Below are 19,055 nucleotides of genomic sequence, written 5' to 3' on the forward strand. Positions count from 1 at the left end.
TAGAAGGCAGTATTATAGTAGTTATATTATTGTACATAGGAGCAGTATTATAGCAGTTATATTCTGGTACATAGGACCAGTATTATAGTAGTTATATTCTTGTACATAGGAGCAGTATTATAGTAGTTATATTCTTATACATAGGAGCAGTATTATATTACTTATATTCTTGTACATAGGAGCAGTATTATAGTAGTTATATTCCTGTACATAGGAGCAGTATTATAGTAGTTATATTCTTGTACATAGGAGCAGTATTATAGTAGTTATATTCTTGTACATATGATGCAGTATTATAATAGTTACATTCTTGTACATAGGAGGCAGTATTATAATAGTTACGTTCTTGTACATAGGATGCAGTATTATAGTAGTTATGTTCTTGTACATAGGAGCAGTATTATAGTAGTTATATTCTTGTCTATAGGAGCAGTATTATAGTAGTTATATTCTTGTACATAGGAACAGTATTATAGTAGTTATATTCTTGTACATAGGAGCAGTATTATAGTAGTTATATTCTTGTACATAGGATGCAGTATTATAATAGTTACATTCTTGTACATAGGAGGCAGTATTATAATAGTTACATTCTTGTACATAGGATGCAGTATTATAGTAGTTATATTCTTGTACATAGGAGCAGTAGTATAGTAGTTATTCCTTTACATAGGAGCAGTATTATAGTAGTTATATTCTTGTACATAGGATGCAGTATTATAGTAGTTATATTCTTGTACATAGGAGCAGTATTATAGTAGTTATATTCTTGTACTTAGGAGCAGTATTATAGTAGTTATATTCTTGTACATAGGAGCAGTATTATAGTAGTTATATTCTTGTACATAGGAGCAGTATTATAGTAGTTATATTCTTGTACATAGGAGCAGTATTATAGTAGTTATATTCTTGTACATAGGAGCGGTATTATAGTAGTTATATTCTTGTACATAGGAGGCAGTATTATAGTAGTTATATTCTTGTACATAGGAGGCAGTATTATAATAGTTACATTCTTGTACATAGGAGGCAGTATTATAGTAGTTATATTCTTGTACATAGGAGGCAGTATTATAGTTATATTCTATTGAGAGCAGTTGTCCTATTTCAGCTGAGACAAGTTCATTACTCAGGGTTGTCAATCCGCCCAGAAGGTTGATGATGACAATTAAAGAATTATATTTGGTTAAATCTATATTTCCAATGGGATCACTGATGTTTGCTTTCTTCTCTTTACTGATACTTTAATCAGATTTTCCAGTAAGATGTAGGGAGTACTTTTTCGCACACACGTTATACTTGTTCATGGAAATGCTTTGAAGCAAACACTCTTTGATGAGATATGACGTGGTGCAGCCTCCAGCATAAATAATGTAAGGACTTATAAATGCTGTGTCTTTATATTCCTCCTGTCCTATGATTTACTGCACATACTAAACTGCTTACACAGAGCTGACAGTTATAACATGTCAGGTAATTCTGCATTCAGAGTCACCGGGGAGGGACACCTCTGGCAAAAGTTCAGGAGCCAGTGTTTTGGAAAGATTTGTGTGCCCAGATCCCTTATGGATGGAAGTCCCATATGATGGATGTGGAATCTTAAAGCAGTTAACTCTTACTCTGCTGGTGGCTATTGTAAAGTACAAAGACCCTACAGGGTAACATCTCTTCTTCTGCTCCTTCCTCCCTTCTTTTCTGCCTCTGTGTCAGTTTACACTGTACTTGTAACATTCTGTCCTGAATGAAGAGCACTCTCATACAGAGGATTCCTTCAGGGCACAGAATCTTTTAGGGGCTTTTAAATAGATCAAAAATATTTAAAAAAAATCTATGCATGGGTCCTCCTGGTAAGATGTGTTAATAAATGCATAGAATCATGAAAAGACATACTTCTATAAGCCTCTTTGTTTAATGTAGAGAGCAAAAGTATTTATTTGTATTTTGTGTAAAATGTAACATTTGTTTCTATTATGTATCCCTAGAAAGTTGATACTTGTAGCTGCCAGGTTCATTGGGCACACAAGGGGTTAACGGGCATGGCAGGCGAAAGTGCTTATTTCTTAAATTCATGGCCTAGTTTACTAATCAGATGTCACAAGATGTCAGGTAGGGAGCCATCATTTAAGAAACACAGAATGCAGTTAGTGAAGCAGCTAATGAGCTGGATAGAGGCATGAAGGTGAGCATCCCCCCAGGGGGTGTGCAAATTATCCAAACAGGTGAAAAAAAAGTTTCCCTTCTCCGGGGTATAAGACTGAATGTTCTTCTCTCAGAAATAAGTTCTGAATAAAGATTCATAAGAAGATGATTTTTCTCGCTCCTAGGATAGACCCCATTTTCCATTGAGTTGAGTCAATGCATTTTCATAATTTTCCAGGTACAATATCTATTCTCTGTCGGGACTGACGCGTTTTAGACACATTTTTTACAATGTTCAACTGACTGCAGAGAAGTGGTCCAATCTACCCGGTGGTGTACCTGGAAGAGGGCAGCTTGGGCTCGTGCCATGAGTGTTATCCTGTAAGCCACAAGACCTTACCAGGGAGCTGCAAATATAATCATTACCCTAAGGGGAGAATACTCTGCTATGAGCGAGAACCCGGCTGTGAATATAATATATAAAACCGCAAAGTACAGTGATCATGGAAGCTGGAGGTCAGCCACAACATATAGCAACTCCAGGCAGTGCCAGCCAGCAATATTCTGCCTCTTGTGAAATATAAGCTACTGTATGGAAAAGCAAAAAGTTGGGGGGGGGGGGGGGGGGGGGTGTTATACGAATGAAGGTTGTGAGAGGCTATCTTCTACCAATGACCTCCTACCCCAATCTCTCTTTGCTTCTTTAGCCCTGTCCCATGAAAAATATTCTACATTTTTTAAACTAGCACACGGATCTGAATACTTTTGTAATTCCATGTTTTGTAAAATATACTATAGCTACTGAGTTATTCATTAAAATCTACCTGTAAAGCGCCACCTGCTGTTCATTCTTTTCTTTGGCTCTCTGTCCACCTTGGTAAAATCACAGAGGTGGTCGCACATGTTCAGTTCCATCCTGCGACTGGTTCCCATCATATCTACTGTTCTAAGTTGTGACAGTTAAAGGGATAGAGCTGTGATAGCAGATCCTTTCTCAAGCTTGAGAAAGGATCTACTATGATTTGAAACGTTGCTGATGTTAGATCAATAAAGACTAAGGCTTTTTTTTTTGCTACAAGAGGAGTGCTGCGGTCCTTCTTTGTCTACCCTGAGCTCTAATAAGGAGAAAGCTGCAGCAAAAGGGAGACACCCCCTGGGCTGTGCTAGAGAAAGCTGAAATAGAAAGGACATGTCCTCTGAGCTGTGATAAAGAGCTGCAGTGGAAAGGATACTCCCCCCCCGAGCTGTTATAGAGAGCTGCGGCAGAAAGGACACACCCCCTGAGCTGCCAACTTGAAATAAATCTAGCAGAGCAACTGGAGCAATGAATCCTGGATCCATGTGAGGTATTGGGCTGGTTCTATTTTTGTTAGAAACAGATTTTCATGTACTATATGATGTCATTTTTTTTACATTCAAACATGGGATAACTCTTTAAAGTACCTAAGCCAAGACAGAACTGACTTGTTGACATCTCTTTGCTGGTAGCAATGACATACTCCCCTCCCAAAGCTATGCTTTTGCCCTATTTAATAAAAGACCTGCCTAGCCCACCAATCTTAAGGAGACCCCCTAACTTTCCCTTTTTTCTTTTTACTGGGCCTCTAAGGGCTTGTTTACCCATGGAGGAGGCAGCCCTGCTCTGAGGAACACAACCTCTCTCATACGGTATTACAAAGTTGACTAATGGTTTTAGTGGACACCTTGAGTTCTCTTTTCGGTAATCGTCTTATTCAAGGATGGGTCTGCATTTGCTCCAAGTGAAAAATGTTACTCTAGTCAATAGACTTATAATTGTCTTGCCTTGCTTTAGGTGAACCATGTGGATAAAATACCTCCAAAACTAATGCTCAAGGAGCATCCGTCCATTGTGGAGACCATGAAAGACGGAAGGTCTGCCATCCAGATCACAGCCCGGAACCTAAGAGCTTCAGACAACAAAGACCCAGATGAAGACCTTGTATATGTTATTCTGAGATCACCACATTTTGGACACCTGGAAAATGCTAAAATGGGTAATGACAATGTGACTTATGTAATATAAGTGAAATGTTATTATTGTTAATAAGTTGGTTTCCACTCTCGGTGACTGTTTCAGCAGTGCTTCTCCAGTTGTCCACCTCCTCGGTGTCTGAGAGTTCAGTATTTCTAATGATTGTTTCCATACATGGTTGTTCTCTTCCTCTTTTCATCTCAACTGTTCTGAACTTAATTATCCTTATAAATTTGATGGACCTTCACATAAACTTTCCACATTATAATATAAAGGTTCTTTCTGGTTATTTGTGCTTCTGGTTTGGTCTACATGTGGTTTAGGATCCAAGCTTTGACTTCCTTCTTGTGTACGGGATTGTCAAAGGATTTAACATAAGTCAACAATGCTTTATTGTCATTCTGCTTCATGGCCCACTTTCTCATGTACAATCTGGATCATAACCTGGAACATCGTTTTTTAACCCAGACGATAAATAGGCCGGTACTTGGACAATAACCTGGACCATAACTTGGACTATAACCTGGACAATTATCTGAACCATAACTAGGACCATAACTTGCACCATAATGTAGACCTTTTCATGAACCATAACTTGACTTGTGACTTGAACTATAACGTGGACCATTACTTGGGACATAACCTGGACCATAACATTGCCAATAACCTGAAACATAACTTGGACCACTACATAGACTGTAACTTCAACCATAATTTAGACGGTAACCTAAACTATAATCAGAACCTTAATCTGGACCATGACTAGAACCATAATATGGACCTTAACCTGAACCATAACTTGACTTATGACCTGAGCCATAATCTGGACCATAAATAGAATCATTACCTGAACCATAACAACGACCATAACCTAAAACATAAACTGGACCATAATCTGAATCATGACTTAGACTATAACTTAGATGATAACCTGGAAAAAAAACTTGGACCATAATGTGGACCATAACCTGGATCGTCATCTACTTTAGGACTTCAGATGTAAAAAGATTTTTTAAATTGTTTTTTTACTGATATATTGTATTATCACGATTAGAGATGAGCGAATCAACTTCGGATGAAACATTTGAAGTTGATTTGCATAAAACTTTGTTTTAATACTGTACGGAGTGAGCGCTCCATACAGTATTAGAATGTATTGGCTCCGATGAGCTGAAGTTATTACTTTGTGAAGTCTTGCAAGACTTCGAATAATAACTTCAGAAATTGATTTATACTGTAAAAAAAACATTTCCCAAACTCGGGTTCGGCTCCAAGGTACCACTTGGAACCGAACCCGAGTTCGGGAAATGTTTTTTTACAGTCTAAATGAATTTCTTAAGTTATTATGCAAAGTCTCGCGAGACTTCACAAAGTAATAACTTCAGCTCATCGGAGCCAATACATTCTAATACTGTATGGAGCGCTCACTCCGTACAGTATTAAAACAAAGTTTTATGCGAATCGACTTCGGATGTTTCATCCGAAGTTGATTCGCTCATCCCTAATCATGATAAGATGACTGTGATCACCAAGTTTTGATCAGTGATCGTGGTCTGGAGAGTCCAAAAGTGTGACCTTCTCAATGTCCAATCTCTCTGTTTTGCAGGGGATCACATAGGGCGAACATTTACACAAAGAGAAATAAACCAAAGGATGATTCGTTACATCATGAACCCCATCTCTGGAGTCACTTCAGACAACTTTGAATTTGAGATTTCTGATTCAGCTGGCAATAAGAATTCTCCAGAAATGTAAGTTTATATCCACATTTACACTGTGTCATTAGTATAGCTCTGCCCCATAGAATATCTATCTATCTATCTATCTATCTATCTATCTATCTATTATCTATCTATCTATCTATCTATCTCATATCTATCTATCTATCTATCTATCTATCTATCTATCTATCTATCTATCTCATATCTATCTATCTATCTATCTATCTATCTATCTATCTATCTATTATCTATCTATCTATCTATCTATCTATCTATCTATCTCATATCTATCTATCTATCTATCTATATATCACATATCGATCTATCTAAAGTAGCAAAAAGGCAGCACTCCAAAATCAGCAAAAAATGAAGAAAATGCTTTTATTCACCCATGTGGATACGCGACGTTTCGGCTCAACACTAGAGCCTTTCTCAATCAGTTATACATGTGAACAGATCAGATATATGTATATATACATAGTGCATGTGTCATGAATCAATATACATAATTAAACATAAAAAATGAAAATAAAATGGCACATAAAAAGTGCATGGTGCCGTAGTCCATCATAATGTATTTATACAATTGTGCACATAATTATCATATCCCTATACGTAATACAGTGAGTGCACCAAATCACATAATACCATGATTAATATGCATTACAAAACATGATTACACCTGTATACTTCCTATGCAAATGATTATTCAATAAATAGATCAAAAGATTAGGCTCCCCAGGGGACAAACCACATGTGTGCACGCTGATAACGGTGTTCACCTGGCGCCAATGCGCATATCAAGGAAAAATAGAGGAGGAGGAGGAAAGCCGAAAATGTATTGAGCAGGTCTGACTCTGGAATGGGCGGCAGCCATCTTGGAAAAGGGAAAACAAAAGGGCAAAATGTTCTATGGTCAGTAGTCACTGACAGGCGTCCTAGCTATTCCTATGGCACCCTATTGAAAAAGGGCAAACATGCTGGTAGAGCAATTACAAAGGGCTGGCGTATATTAAATTAAACTAAATATAGGAAAGAGACAAGTATATAGAAAATGATGCTGGATACTGGAAACAGAAGGGTCTCCTCATTAAAATGATAATGTGGCATTACTAGAGAAGTGAATAAAGAGGTCATCACTCCAAAACTGGAGAGACGGCCATTAACTGTCGGGAAACCAAATGGTTGGACAACTCCACAAGTGTGGCGCGACCCCCCTTATAGGCCCCCCAGTAGACACTCATACATAGCTCGCACCGCAATGTCACACCACCCATAGACCAAATAAGTAAAGATATGCCGCCTCATGCATTACAGACAAGAAATGGACATTTCCTCTGTCAATATATAAAAGAACCATTAAATATAAAAATGATGTCCGTCTCCCGGCGAGTCAATGTTGTCAATGTGCTTCTAAAAAAGATGGAAAAGAAGGAAAGAAAAAAAGAAAAAATTATTATTAATCATGGATATATGAAAGAAAAAGACAATAAGCTTAACTTAAAATTTATAATAAATTTACTGCAAAAAACTTGCTGTCACATTAGTGCTGATTGAGAGAGCACCAGGAGTTGAGGGCCAGCCACCCACCGTACGGTTACAGTGAAGGAGATCAGGGTATTATCGTGTTCAATTTAAAATCTACATTGAGTCCCGTGAGTTTCAACGTGTTTAATTTTAAGATCCATTGAAGCTCTTTTTTTATTCAAAATGTCAGATCTATTGCCACCCCTCCTTAATGGGGGGACATGGTCAATTATCTGAAACCGCAGCTGATGGTCACTATGTTTGTGTTCAGAGAGATGTTTGGGGACGAGTAAATCCTGACGCTTCTCGCGAATGGTGTAGCGATGTTGGATGAGTCGAGTTTTTAGGTCAAGAGTAGTCTCACCCACATAAAGTAAATTACAGGGGCAAGATGGTTCATAAATGATGTGATCACTGTCACATGTCAAAAAATGCTTGATCGGGAATAGCTCTCCCGTGACTGGATGTGTGAAACGGTCGCCTTTGATCATCAGGCAGCAGTTGACACATCTCAAGCAAGGGAAGCAACCAGATTTCCGTATGGACAGTAACGTCTGTGTAGGGCTCACATTATATGATACATCAGCAGAAACCAGTTGGTCCCTAAGATTCCTGGACCTGCGATAAGAGAAAAAAGGAGGAATTGTAAATTCACGAACACCCTTTACATACCCAGTGAGCATAGGCCAATGGCCAGGGGCATAGCTATAGGGGAAGCAGCTGCTTTGGGGCCCTGACCCAGAAGGGGCTCATCAAGGAGGAGCAGGACTAAAAGATTTTGTCAGGGCCCCCTCAACAGTATTACACAATTAAATTATATACAGTGACAGTATAGAGAGTGTAGAAAACGGGTGGAACAGCTCCCGGGCCTGGTCTGAGAGAGCGATCTTTACTAGTCACAGGAATGGGGGCAGCATGAAAGGAAGGGGTTGCAAAAAAATTACTGGGGGAGGAGGGCCCCATTCAAAAATTTGCTGTGGGGCCCAGTCATTTCTAGCTACGTCACTGCCAATGGCGTTTGATGATAGAATTAATGCGCAAACTGTGCTCATTATAAGTAGAAATAAAAGGAATCCTGGATCCAGAGGGGGGTCTGACTGTCCTCTGTAATGTTTGTTGTCTATCAAGAGCGAGTACCTTGGTTTTCCGTGGTTGTAATATTGAATTGGGGTAACCCAGGGCTTGACAAATTTCCTTGGAATCTAGGAGCCAGCTAAAAAAGTTAGGAGCCGTGTCATAAAGCCCCCAGTAGGTGCCCCCATAGTGCTTCCCCCCCACTTCTCCATAGAGCCCCCCCAATAATGCTGTATACCATGTTACATATACCGCCGCTCTGTCCCCGGACCCTATTGACTATAATGGGGACGGGGGTGGAGCTCCGGCGCAGCATGGCAGTTCGCGGTGAGAGGCTGCCGGACTAAAAAGTTGGACATGCAGTACTTTTACCATGCACTGCCGTGCTGCGCCAGAGCTCTGCCCCCATTATAGTCAATGGGGTCAGAGCTGCGGTCCGGCGAAACAGCGGAAGGACGGATCTGACAGGGTGAACCGCCTGCCAGATCCATCCTGCCGCAAGTGTGAAAGTAGCCTTAGTTCTATAGCTACTGAATGAGACAGGAGAAGGGATGCCTTTAACATATAGATCTCCTTGAGAAGCCAATTTGATCCTAAAGGGTTAATTCACACTGTAATCTAAACTGTGTCCTGTCACTGTCTTATCACTGCTGCAAAAGCATCAGCACAGCCTCAGTGTAACCTGTTCTTTTGAACTCAAAGAATCGAATGAGTCTCTAACTAAGTCGGATCTTTAGATTCTTTTAACCTGTGACTCATTCGATTCTTTCTTACTTAGACTCCTCCTGTACTTGTGTCAGTGACTCAGAGCTGCTAGTGCTTGCCTTGCCTCAGCTCTGATTGGTTGGTGGGCGGGGAGGGGAGGGGCTGGCAGAAGCAGCTTCCACTCTAGGATCAGATTACACTCCTCCCGAGCCCCTCCCCTCCCTGCTGCCAGCGTCTCGCTCTCTGTGTGCTGTGCCTCACTGACTGGATGAGCTGTTTCACACGGTGCTGCCTCCGGACAGAACGGCAGCTCCGCACCCATCGCCCGGGCACCTTTGAAAACGGGCTGACAAATACCCAAGCGCCAGGACTAAATTCCTGGTCGCCATGGCGACCTGGCGCCTGGGATTTGTCGAGCCCTGGGGTAACCCCTATTCCGAAATTTACGAATCATATTATTAAGGGCATTCATAAGGATCGTGTCATCAGAAACAATTTGTTTCATACTTATGAATTGACTGTGTGGTAGATGTCGAATCATATTTTTAGGGTGACAACTGTCATATCTAAGCATAGAATCTTACCAGTAGGTTTGGTAAATAATTCAGTTTGTAATCTGCCATTCAGTATATTTACAGTCGTGTCGAGAAATTCAATATGGATGAAAGAATATACAACAGTAAACTTAACCCTGGGATCGATATCATTAAGAAAAGTATGGAAAGAAAGTAAGGATTCAAGAGATCCTACCCAAATGAGGAAGACGTCGTCAATGTAACGCCACCATCTCAAAACGTGGGAGAAATGGTGGGAAACATAGATGACGTCCTCCTCCAGATGTCTCATATACATATTAGCGTATGTCGGGGCCACATTAGACCCCCATGGCCATGCCCTTCTGCTGAATATAGAAATCTTTTTGGAATAAAAAATAATTGCATCGTAACACAATATCCAGAAGTGACAGAATAAAATATTGAGCATCACCCGAAAACATAGAAAGGCGTAACATATTCTGTACAACCTGCAGTCCCCTGTCATGATCAATTGAAGTGTAAAGGCTTGTGACGTCAAAGGAAGCCAAAATGACCTTCCTCTGACCGAACAAGTCTACATTCTGTAATTTCAGTAAAAGTCCGAAGTATCACGGATATACAGTAAAGACCAAAAGTTTGGACACACCATCTCATTCAAAGAGTTTTCTTTATTTTCATGACTATGAAAATTGTAGATTCACACTGAAGGCATCAAAACTATGAACTATGAACATGTGGAATTATATACATAACAAACAAGTGTGAAACAACTGAAAATATGTCATATTCTAGGTTCTTCAAAGTAGCCACCTTTTGCTTTGATTACTGCTTTGCACACTCTTGGCATTCTCTTGATGAGCTTCAAGAGGTAGTCCCCTGAAATGGTTTTTACTTCACAGGTGTGCCCTGTCAGGTTTAATAAGTGGGATTTCTTGCCTTATAAATGGGGTTGGGACCATCAGTTTCGTTGAGGAGAAGTCAGGTGGATACACAGCTGATAGTCCTACTGAATAGACTGTTAGAATTTGTATTATGGCAAGAAAAAAGCAGCTAAGTAAAGAAAAACGAGTGGCCATCATTACTTTAAGAAATGAAGGTCAGTCAGTCAGCCGAAAAATTTGGAAATCTTTGAAAGTAAGGCCTACTTGACCATGAAGGAGAGTGATGGGGTGCTGCGCCAGATGACCTGGCCTCCACAGTCACCGGACCTGAACCCAATCGAGATGGTTTGGGGTGAGTTGGACCGCAGAGTGAAGGCAAAAGGGCCAACAAGTGCTAAGCATCTCTGGGAACTCCTTCAAGACTGTTGGAAGACCATTTCAGGGGACTACCTCTTGAAGCTCATCAAGAGAATGCCAAGAGTGTGCAAAGCAGTAATCAAAGCAAAAGGTGGCTACTTTGAAGAACCTAGAATATGACATATTTTCAGTTGTTTCACACTTGTTTGTTATGTATATAATTCCACATGTGTTAATTCATAGTTTTGATGCCTTCATAGTCATGAAAATAAAGAAAACTCTTTGAATGAGAAGGTGTGTCCAAACTTTTGGTCTGTACTGTAGGACAGTGCATCAGTGGCAAAAGAACATAATATCTTCTCTAAAAAGATGGCTATGTGTGAGAAAATAGAACCTGTACCAGAGACAATCAGTCCTATATAAATTACCGGAGTGATAGGATGTTCAAAAATTTAAAATGTTCAAGATCTGAATCTATAATACCAGCCACTGATGCATCTGAAACCACAGTCCTGATTTTTCTGGCAACATCAAACTTGGTGTCACCTAAGACCCGTCTGTATACAGTAGAATCATCAAGTTGTCTTTGTATTTCCGAAATGAATTTAGAGGTGTCCATAACAACGGTAGCTCCGCCCTTATCGTCAGGCTTTATCGTTAAGCTATGGTCAGCCTTAAGTACATGAATTGCATCAATTTCCTCACGAGTCAAATTAGGATATTTAAAGGCCCTGTCATCAATCGACTTTCTAAGGTCATCAATATCATTTTTAACAGCAGAAATAAAGGCATCAATGGCCGGAGCATTAAGAACAGGCATAAAGCAACTTTTGTCACTCAGATTGAACTGGCGAAGTGTCATTTCAGACCCCTTGGGCAGACCAATCCAACTATGGTCCATGAACCACACCTTGAGCTTGATCGAACGAAAAAATAAAAATAAGTCCATTTCCAGATCAAACCAATTGATTTTGCTGTTTGGACAAAATGAGAGACATTTGCGAAATACGCTCACCTGAGCTGGAGAGAGAGATTTAGGGTACTTTCACACTTGCGTTAAGGTTTTCCGGTATTGAGTTCCATCCTCCGGGCTCAATACCGGAAAAAACTGATCAGTTTTATCCAAATGCATTCTGAATGAAGAGTATTCCGTTCAGGATGCATCAATTCAGCTTTTTGGCCGGAGAAAATACCGCACCATGCTGCAGTTTTCTCTCCGGCCAAAAATACTGAGCACTTGTCGGAATGTCGGATCCGGCATTAATTTACATTGAAGTGTATTAGTGCACGATCCGGCATAAAGTGTTCCAGCAAAACGGATCCGGCTTTAAAAATGCAAAAATAATAATACCGGATCCGTTTGTCCGGTATTGCAATGCATTTGTCAGATGGATCCGCATCCGGATCCGTCTCTCAAATGCATCTGTTTGCTTCCGGATTTCCGGATCCGGCAGGCAGTTTCGGCGACAGAACTGCCTTCCGGAATCCTCTGCCGCAAGTGTGAAAGTAGCCTTAGATGAAATATTAACAACCGTCACTTCTTCTTGGTCGGTGCTGCTTTGTATGTGAGACGTGTCTTCCACCTTCTATGGTGCTTGCGTCAACCCCGTCTGGTGTGCTTCCGTTTGTCAATTGGAAAGGAGCATTGTCTCCTGAAAAAGAATCTTGTGAAGTAATTTTATTAATAGAGTCCTGTGGGGACCTACGTTTTTTCTTGTTGTCACGAGAAATACATTTTTGTTCAAGTTGGATGTAGTGCTGCCAGGTTTTTGCTTTCTATCTCATATCTGTCTGTCTACATTTCTATTGATCTGACTTTCTAACAGGTTATCCATGTTTTCATATTGTGACTATATTTGCAGACTTGAGCTGAGATGGTCTGTATTAGAACTAGCTGAATCCTATTATCGTATTTGTGAGAATGCTGGGACTCTTGCAATCAAAGTGATTCGAGGAGGGAGCAGTAAAGATCCAGCATTTATTGGAATAAAGGTAAAATGTAACATTTTCTGGAAGTTTGTAAACTTTTGCTAGTAAATATAATTGTATAATATTGAGGGGCTGTTCTGGTTTTAAGCAATATTTGTTCATCTGTCAATGAAAAGTACACAACTTTGTAAAAAAAAAATTTAGTTTAAATTCCTCACTATTGTCAAGACCTCTGCTTGCCATCAGTGAATATGAACACTCATTGTTTACATCCAACTAGCACAAATTCAAGATGTTCTGCATCAGAACTCTTCATTGGGGGGGGGGGGGTACTATCTCTCCTTGGGGAGAGCGCCTTAATCAGGAGACTTATAGGCCATACATGCTCTTCTGGAATTCTAGGAAGAAAGGGATGCAAATGAGCTCTTAACAAGCTCCGCCTCTGATGCCACCAGATATAAGGCGGCTATCCTATAAGTCAGTGTTCGACCCTTTAAAAGCATTGTAACAAGCCTTGCTACTGTTTCTGTTAGATATGATGGTTTTTCAGCCTCTGCCTGAAAGCAATTATTTCAGAAAATGAATATTCTATTAAACTGTATTGCTGTCCAGTCTGTGGACTGCAGGGTCCAGAGCAGAAGGAGCTGAGCTGATTGATATATAGTTTATGGGAAATAATTTTTGCCGGAATTTCATTCATTCAAATCCTTGTTTATTTTTGACTTAGGAGTCCAGTGGGCAGTCGCACCCACTGATTGACAGCTTACCCCGCTCTGTGCTAGGCTACCTGCAAATCACTGGGTTCCCTTTAAGTGTTATCATGTAGACAGTACAACAGGGTGATGGATGGGAAATGCCATAAACTATTACAGCCTCTTGGAAATGTTGGAGTACCAAGAGATACCAGCCACTGGCAGGGAAGCTGCATACAAAGCCTTATCAAGGTATAAACTGTATACTGTCCCTGCCTTCTCTGGGCCCCAGCAGTACAATAGAGCTGTAATTAACTCACTCAGGATACTGAGATAACTCTACTCACTATATCCAAGTCCACACAGCAAAGCCTATTTTGACTGTTCTAGTGGCCTGGGTAAAAACTGCAATACTTCGATATTTTTGGGGGACAGTAAGGCTCCTTTCACATCACTGTTTCTCCTTTCCGTTCTGCGGCTCCGTTGAGGAAAGGACGGATTCTGCAGATAACTGAGACCTAACTGAGCGTAATGGAGCCTAACTGAGCATGCAGGACTTTCATCTCCGATCAAAAATCATATTCTGAGCGGACACCGAAACGAACCCCATTATAGTCTATGGGGTCTTTAGGCTCAGTTAGGTCTCAGTTATCTGCAGAATCCGTCCTTTCCGTTCTCCTGCTCCTCAACGGACCCGGAGAACGGAAAGGAGAAACGGTGATGTGAAAGGAGCCTAACACAAAAAAAATGCTAAAAATTAAAAAACATATATTAAAAGCCTAATGTATACAATAGATATAGTATGTGTCATGATACTTCATGATTGGTTCATAGTTTATATAAGGAGTAATATATATATATATGTAGTTCTTCTCAATGTTGAATACCTAGAAGGTGCAAAAACGATTCCACTGACAGCTTAGTCCTAATTATGCCCTTGATGAGACGTGCAACATTTAGGCCAGTTTTGCATGACAAAAGAAGACAGTAAAATGCCAAGAAAAATGGGAAAATCTCCAAGAACACACGCTATAAACTTCTTTCAAGTAATACCAAACCTTACACAATAAAGACACATTTTCTGTGGAATTGAGGCATCTTTACTTTGAATTCTCCATTCATCTGTTATTCCTCCTGGAAAGAGATGAACAAACCAACAACTGGGTGTTACCATTCCAACTGCCAGGGTGCGTAGCGACACTTTCCATTTTGGCAAAAGGGCAAGATGAATGCCTATCTGTCAATATGCTTATACAAGTACGAGAGGGGGGCAGATTCATATACCGTTCAGGGTCTGTGGAAAGCTGGGTGGCGACTCTTAAAGACACTGGAAGGGCTTCCATTAGTGGTTGTCACTTAGCATCTGCTGTTCCTTGGCTTCACTGAATCTTGGAGAAAGCGAGATTTACCGCAATGGCTTCCTACGGCGAAAATTTGCAAACAAACTTGGAAAAATATTCAACAATGAAAGATTTTTTTTTCTACTGTCACAGCTCAGCTTTACTAGAGTAAGACCCCAAGATTACCCCCCCCCCCCACAATGACTAGAATAGAATGCAAGAACTACAGTAAATCGTGACGCAGACCGAGCAGTAGGAGAATGTATCTCTGTATAATAGTGCAGCTTTATGTGCCATTCAGACAAGGGTGCAGAGGTCAGACGTCCACCTGGGCCCTGGTCCCACTGCCAGGGTTATAAATGGCACATGGTGGGTGGGGGGCAGATTTTGCTTTGGGGGGGGAGGATCTTCAAGTTACTCCTGTGCATCCCGCATCTGTGGGGACTAGTCCTACGATCACTATGATGGCGGACATAAGTAGTTGTCACCAGCACCGGACACTCAACATGAAGTCCTGCTTTTAATGCTTTCAGCAGATCAGACATGACCAATGTTCTGCTGTGCCGATGCAATCCTTCTATTCTAGGTCATAGCTGCGGATTATTACAAATCTCTGGGATTTTGTGGCTTCAATTTAGATTTTTGTCAACTTGCAAAATTTGAGGGCTTTCCACAAGACAGGCCTTGGAGCGGCTCCCCTGCAGGCAACGTCTTTACCTATTCCCTCTTGCCAAATCCCGAAGGTGTTTAGGCTTTAGAGAAACGTATTTATGAAGGGCCACCGGTGGTGATGTGTGCAAGGAAATGTAAAGGCAAAGATAAGAGGCCGTGAGAATCTGCTCCATGATGATAAGCCAAGCCAAACACAACGAGTGTGCAAGCAGATAACAAAGCAGCTTCCGATAAACACTCCTGGCCTCAATCTCTGCGCAGGACTCAATAGACGTCCCCTTTAAGCAATGACCATTTGTTTATTTTCCTTGCATTGTTGAGAATTTTTGCTGGTTCAGTTTCTACCATCTGGGACAGTTCTGTGCCTTATAGTCGGGTGAATGGGAATATTTCTTTAGACTGTATTATACTTTACTATATCATTATTAATATTACTTTTTATCTTTATAAATCTTCTTTTATCTAATGTTATTATATTTAATAGTACAATATCTTATCTAATTTTAAATATTTTATATTTTTAATTTTTAAGAATACTGAATTATATGATCCTTTGCTAAAAAAAAAAGTTTAATGCAATAAATTATTTAGGATGTATGTGTTTAATAAAACCTTATAAATGATTGTTAGAATGAATGCATTTGGATTTAGAAATGTATTTATTTTATTTTCTAATATTTTATTCTTTTATTTTAACATTTTTGTGTTTAACGACAGCTTTATATTGCACTTGCAATTGCTTTAACTTAACTTCAACTTAAACAGTTTATTTTAAAAATTAAACTTTGGCAAATGAAAAGGGTGAATATAATATTTTATATAATATAAGGCATTATTCATTTCACAGGTGCAGGAGATTTCAGCCAGGTTGGGGCAGGACTTTACACATACCAGTGCAAGCCTTGTGCAGTTTGATCCAGGTTTCTTTTCTATTTATTTCTTATATTATTTGTTTATTTTTATTTCATTATTATAAAAAAAATACCATGTAAAATACAGGTAAAATATGTTAAGTTAATTAATCATATATACTGTAAAGGTAATTGAATAACATTCCATAATAAGAAGCAGAGAGAGAGAGAGAGAGAGCGCAATACTTGACATAGGAGACGGAATATATTTAAAAAAAAATTGTTCTCATGTTAATTCTATATCTCCAGTTCTTTCTATACAGAGATTATCACAGATTGCCACCTTAAAAATAACACATTTACAGATAAATACCCAATACTAATATGAATTATAGGGTTTACTGAATGTACATAGCAAAATAAAAGTTATTGTATTCCACCATTATAGTCCCTTTAATCCCCCCACCCAACCCCCTGGTTTTGGACCATTAACAATGTGAGATCTGTTTGCTATATGGGAAACCCTTCATGTCAGTCTTCCCTACAGAACCCAGAGTGTTTGCAGAGAGACAAAAAGAGCACAGATGCTGGACTTCATAAGAGCTACGACAATTACATTAAGACAAAACACTCACTAGATGGATGCTCAGTGCTAATAATGAGGCCCATTGCACAGGCAATCAACGGTGGAAAAGTCAAAGTGAATAAGTGCAGTCACCTGCAGCCAGTGTGTCACATCCATGTATAGGGGCAAAAAATAAAATTATAGAAAGTAAGCAAATGTCTCTTCAAGCCTATCCACATGATAAAATAGTCCTTTCTGACGTGTATAATACAATTACCTTATCTTGAGGAAAATACTATTATAAAACTGCCCCCTGAGAACTAGAATATAACTACTATAATACTGCTGCTATGTACAAGAATAAAACTACTATAATACTGCTCCTATATACAAGAATATAACTACTATAATACTGCCTCCTATATACAAGAATATAACTACTATAATACTGCTCCTAAGTATAAGAATATAACTACTATAATACTGCCTCCTATGTACAAGAATATAACTACTATAATACTGCCTCCTATGTATAAGAATATAACTACTATAATACTACCTTCTATCTACAAAAATATAACTACTATAATACTGCCTCCTATGTACAAGAATATAACTACTATAATACTGCTCCTATGTACAAGAATATAACTACTATAATACTGCTCCTATGTACAAGAATATAACTACTATAATACTGCTCCTATGTACAAGAATATAACTACTATAATACTGCCTCCTATGTACAAGAATATAACTACTATAATACTGCTCCTATATACAAGAATATAACTACTATAATACTGCCTCCTATATACAAGAATATAACTACTATAATACTGCTCCTATGCACAAGAATATAACTACTATAATACTGCTCCTAAGTATAAGAATATAACTACTATAATACTGCTCCTATGTACAAGAATATAACTACTATAATACTGCCTCCTATGTACAAGAATATAACTACTATAATACTGCTCCTATGTACAGAAATATAACTACTATAATACTGCTCCTATGTACAAGAATATAACTACTATAATACTGCTCCTATGTGCAAGAACATAACTAATATAATACTGCCTCCTATGTACAAGAATATAACTACTATAATACTGTCTCCTATGTACAAGAATATAACTACTATAATACTGCTCCTATGTACAAGAATATAACTACTATAATACTGCTCCTATGTGCAAGAACATAACTAATATAATACTGCCTCCTATGTACAAGAATATAACTACTATAATACTGTCTCCTATGTACAAGAATATAACTACTATAATACTGCTCCTATGTACAAGAATATAACTACTATAATACTGCTCCTATGTACAAGAATATAACTACTATAGTACTGCTCCTATGTACAAGAATATAACTACTATAATACTGCTCCTATGTACAATAATATAACTACTATAATACTGCTCCTATGTACAGAAATATAACTACTATAATACTGCTCCTATGTACAAGAATATAACTACTATAATACTGCTCCTATGTACAAGAACATAACTAATATAATACTGCCTCCTATGTACAAGAATATAGCTACTATAATACTGCTGTATGTACAAGAATATAACTACTATAATACTGCTCCTATGTACAAGAATATAACTACTATAATACTGCTGCTATGTACAAGAATAAAACTACTATAATACTGCTCCTATGTGCAATAATATAACTACTATAATACTGCTCCTATGTACAAGAATATAACTACTATGGGGCGGAGCCTGACAGCCGACCGGGAGAGACGCATGTGAGAGAGCTCCTCTCCATGTGAGTCAGCAAACTAGTAAATTCTGCTATCTAGCCTTATAAGAATGGGCAAAGTGGGTAGATTTATCCCCAGAGATAAGCCAGAACCCAACAGATCGGACAGAAGTTCACAAGAAATTGATAAATTCCTCAATAAGAGGCCTCCAGCCGCAAGTGCTGTCAAGATGGCGCCGCCTGAACAAGATGACTGGCTGCAGGACGCAGAGGGAGCGGACGGCGTCTCTTCAGACATAGACACCCGGTCTCGTGCGAACCCATCGGCACCCA

The 19,055-nt window shown here is 39.2% G+C and overlaps 1 protein-coding gene across 2 annotated transcripts in view; it reads left to right on the top strand.

Annotated features, from left to right (window-relative positions):
* The window catches only part of LOC120979517 (FRAS1-related extracellular matrix protein 1-like), a 221,425-nt gene that overhangs the window by 160,637 nt on the left and 41,733 nt on the right, over nucleotides 1-19,055 (top strand). For both annotated transcript variants that reach the window (XR_005774308.1, XM_040408315.1), the window contains exons 26-29: nucleotides 3,953-4,154; nucleotides 5,739-5,883; nucleotides 12,796-12,925; nucleotides 16,414-16,486. Coding sequence is in view for 1 of the 2 variants with exons in the window: in XM_040408315.1 (XP_040264249.1) it covers nucleotides 3,953-4,154; nucleotides 5,739-5,883; nucleotides 12,796-12,925; nucleotides 16,414-16,486 (550 nt within the window). In the remaining variant the exon portion in view is untranslated. The remainder of the gene's footprint in view (nucleotides 1-3,952; nucleotides 4,155-5,738; nucleotides 5,884-12,795; nucleotides 12,926-16,413; nucleotides 16,487-19,055) is intronic.

The sequence above is a fragment of the Bufo bufo genome, chromosome 9 (genome assembly GCF_905171765.1).
Source record: "Bufo bufo chromosome 9, aBufBuf1.1, whole genome shotgun sequence".
Taxonomy (NCBI): domain Eukaryota; kingdom Metazoa; phylum Chordata; class Amphibia; order Anura; family Bufonidae; genus Bufo; species Bufo bufo.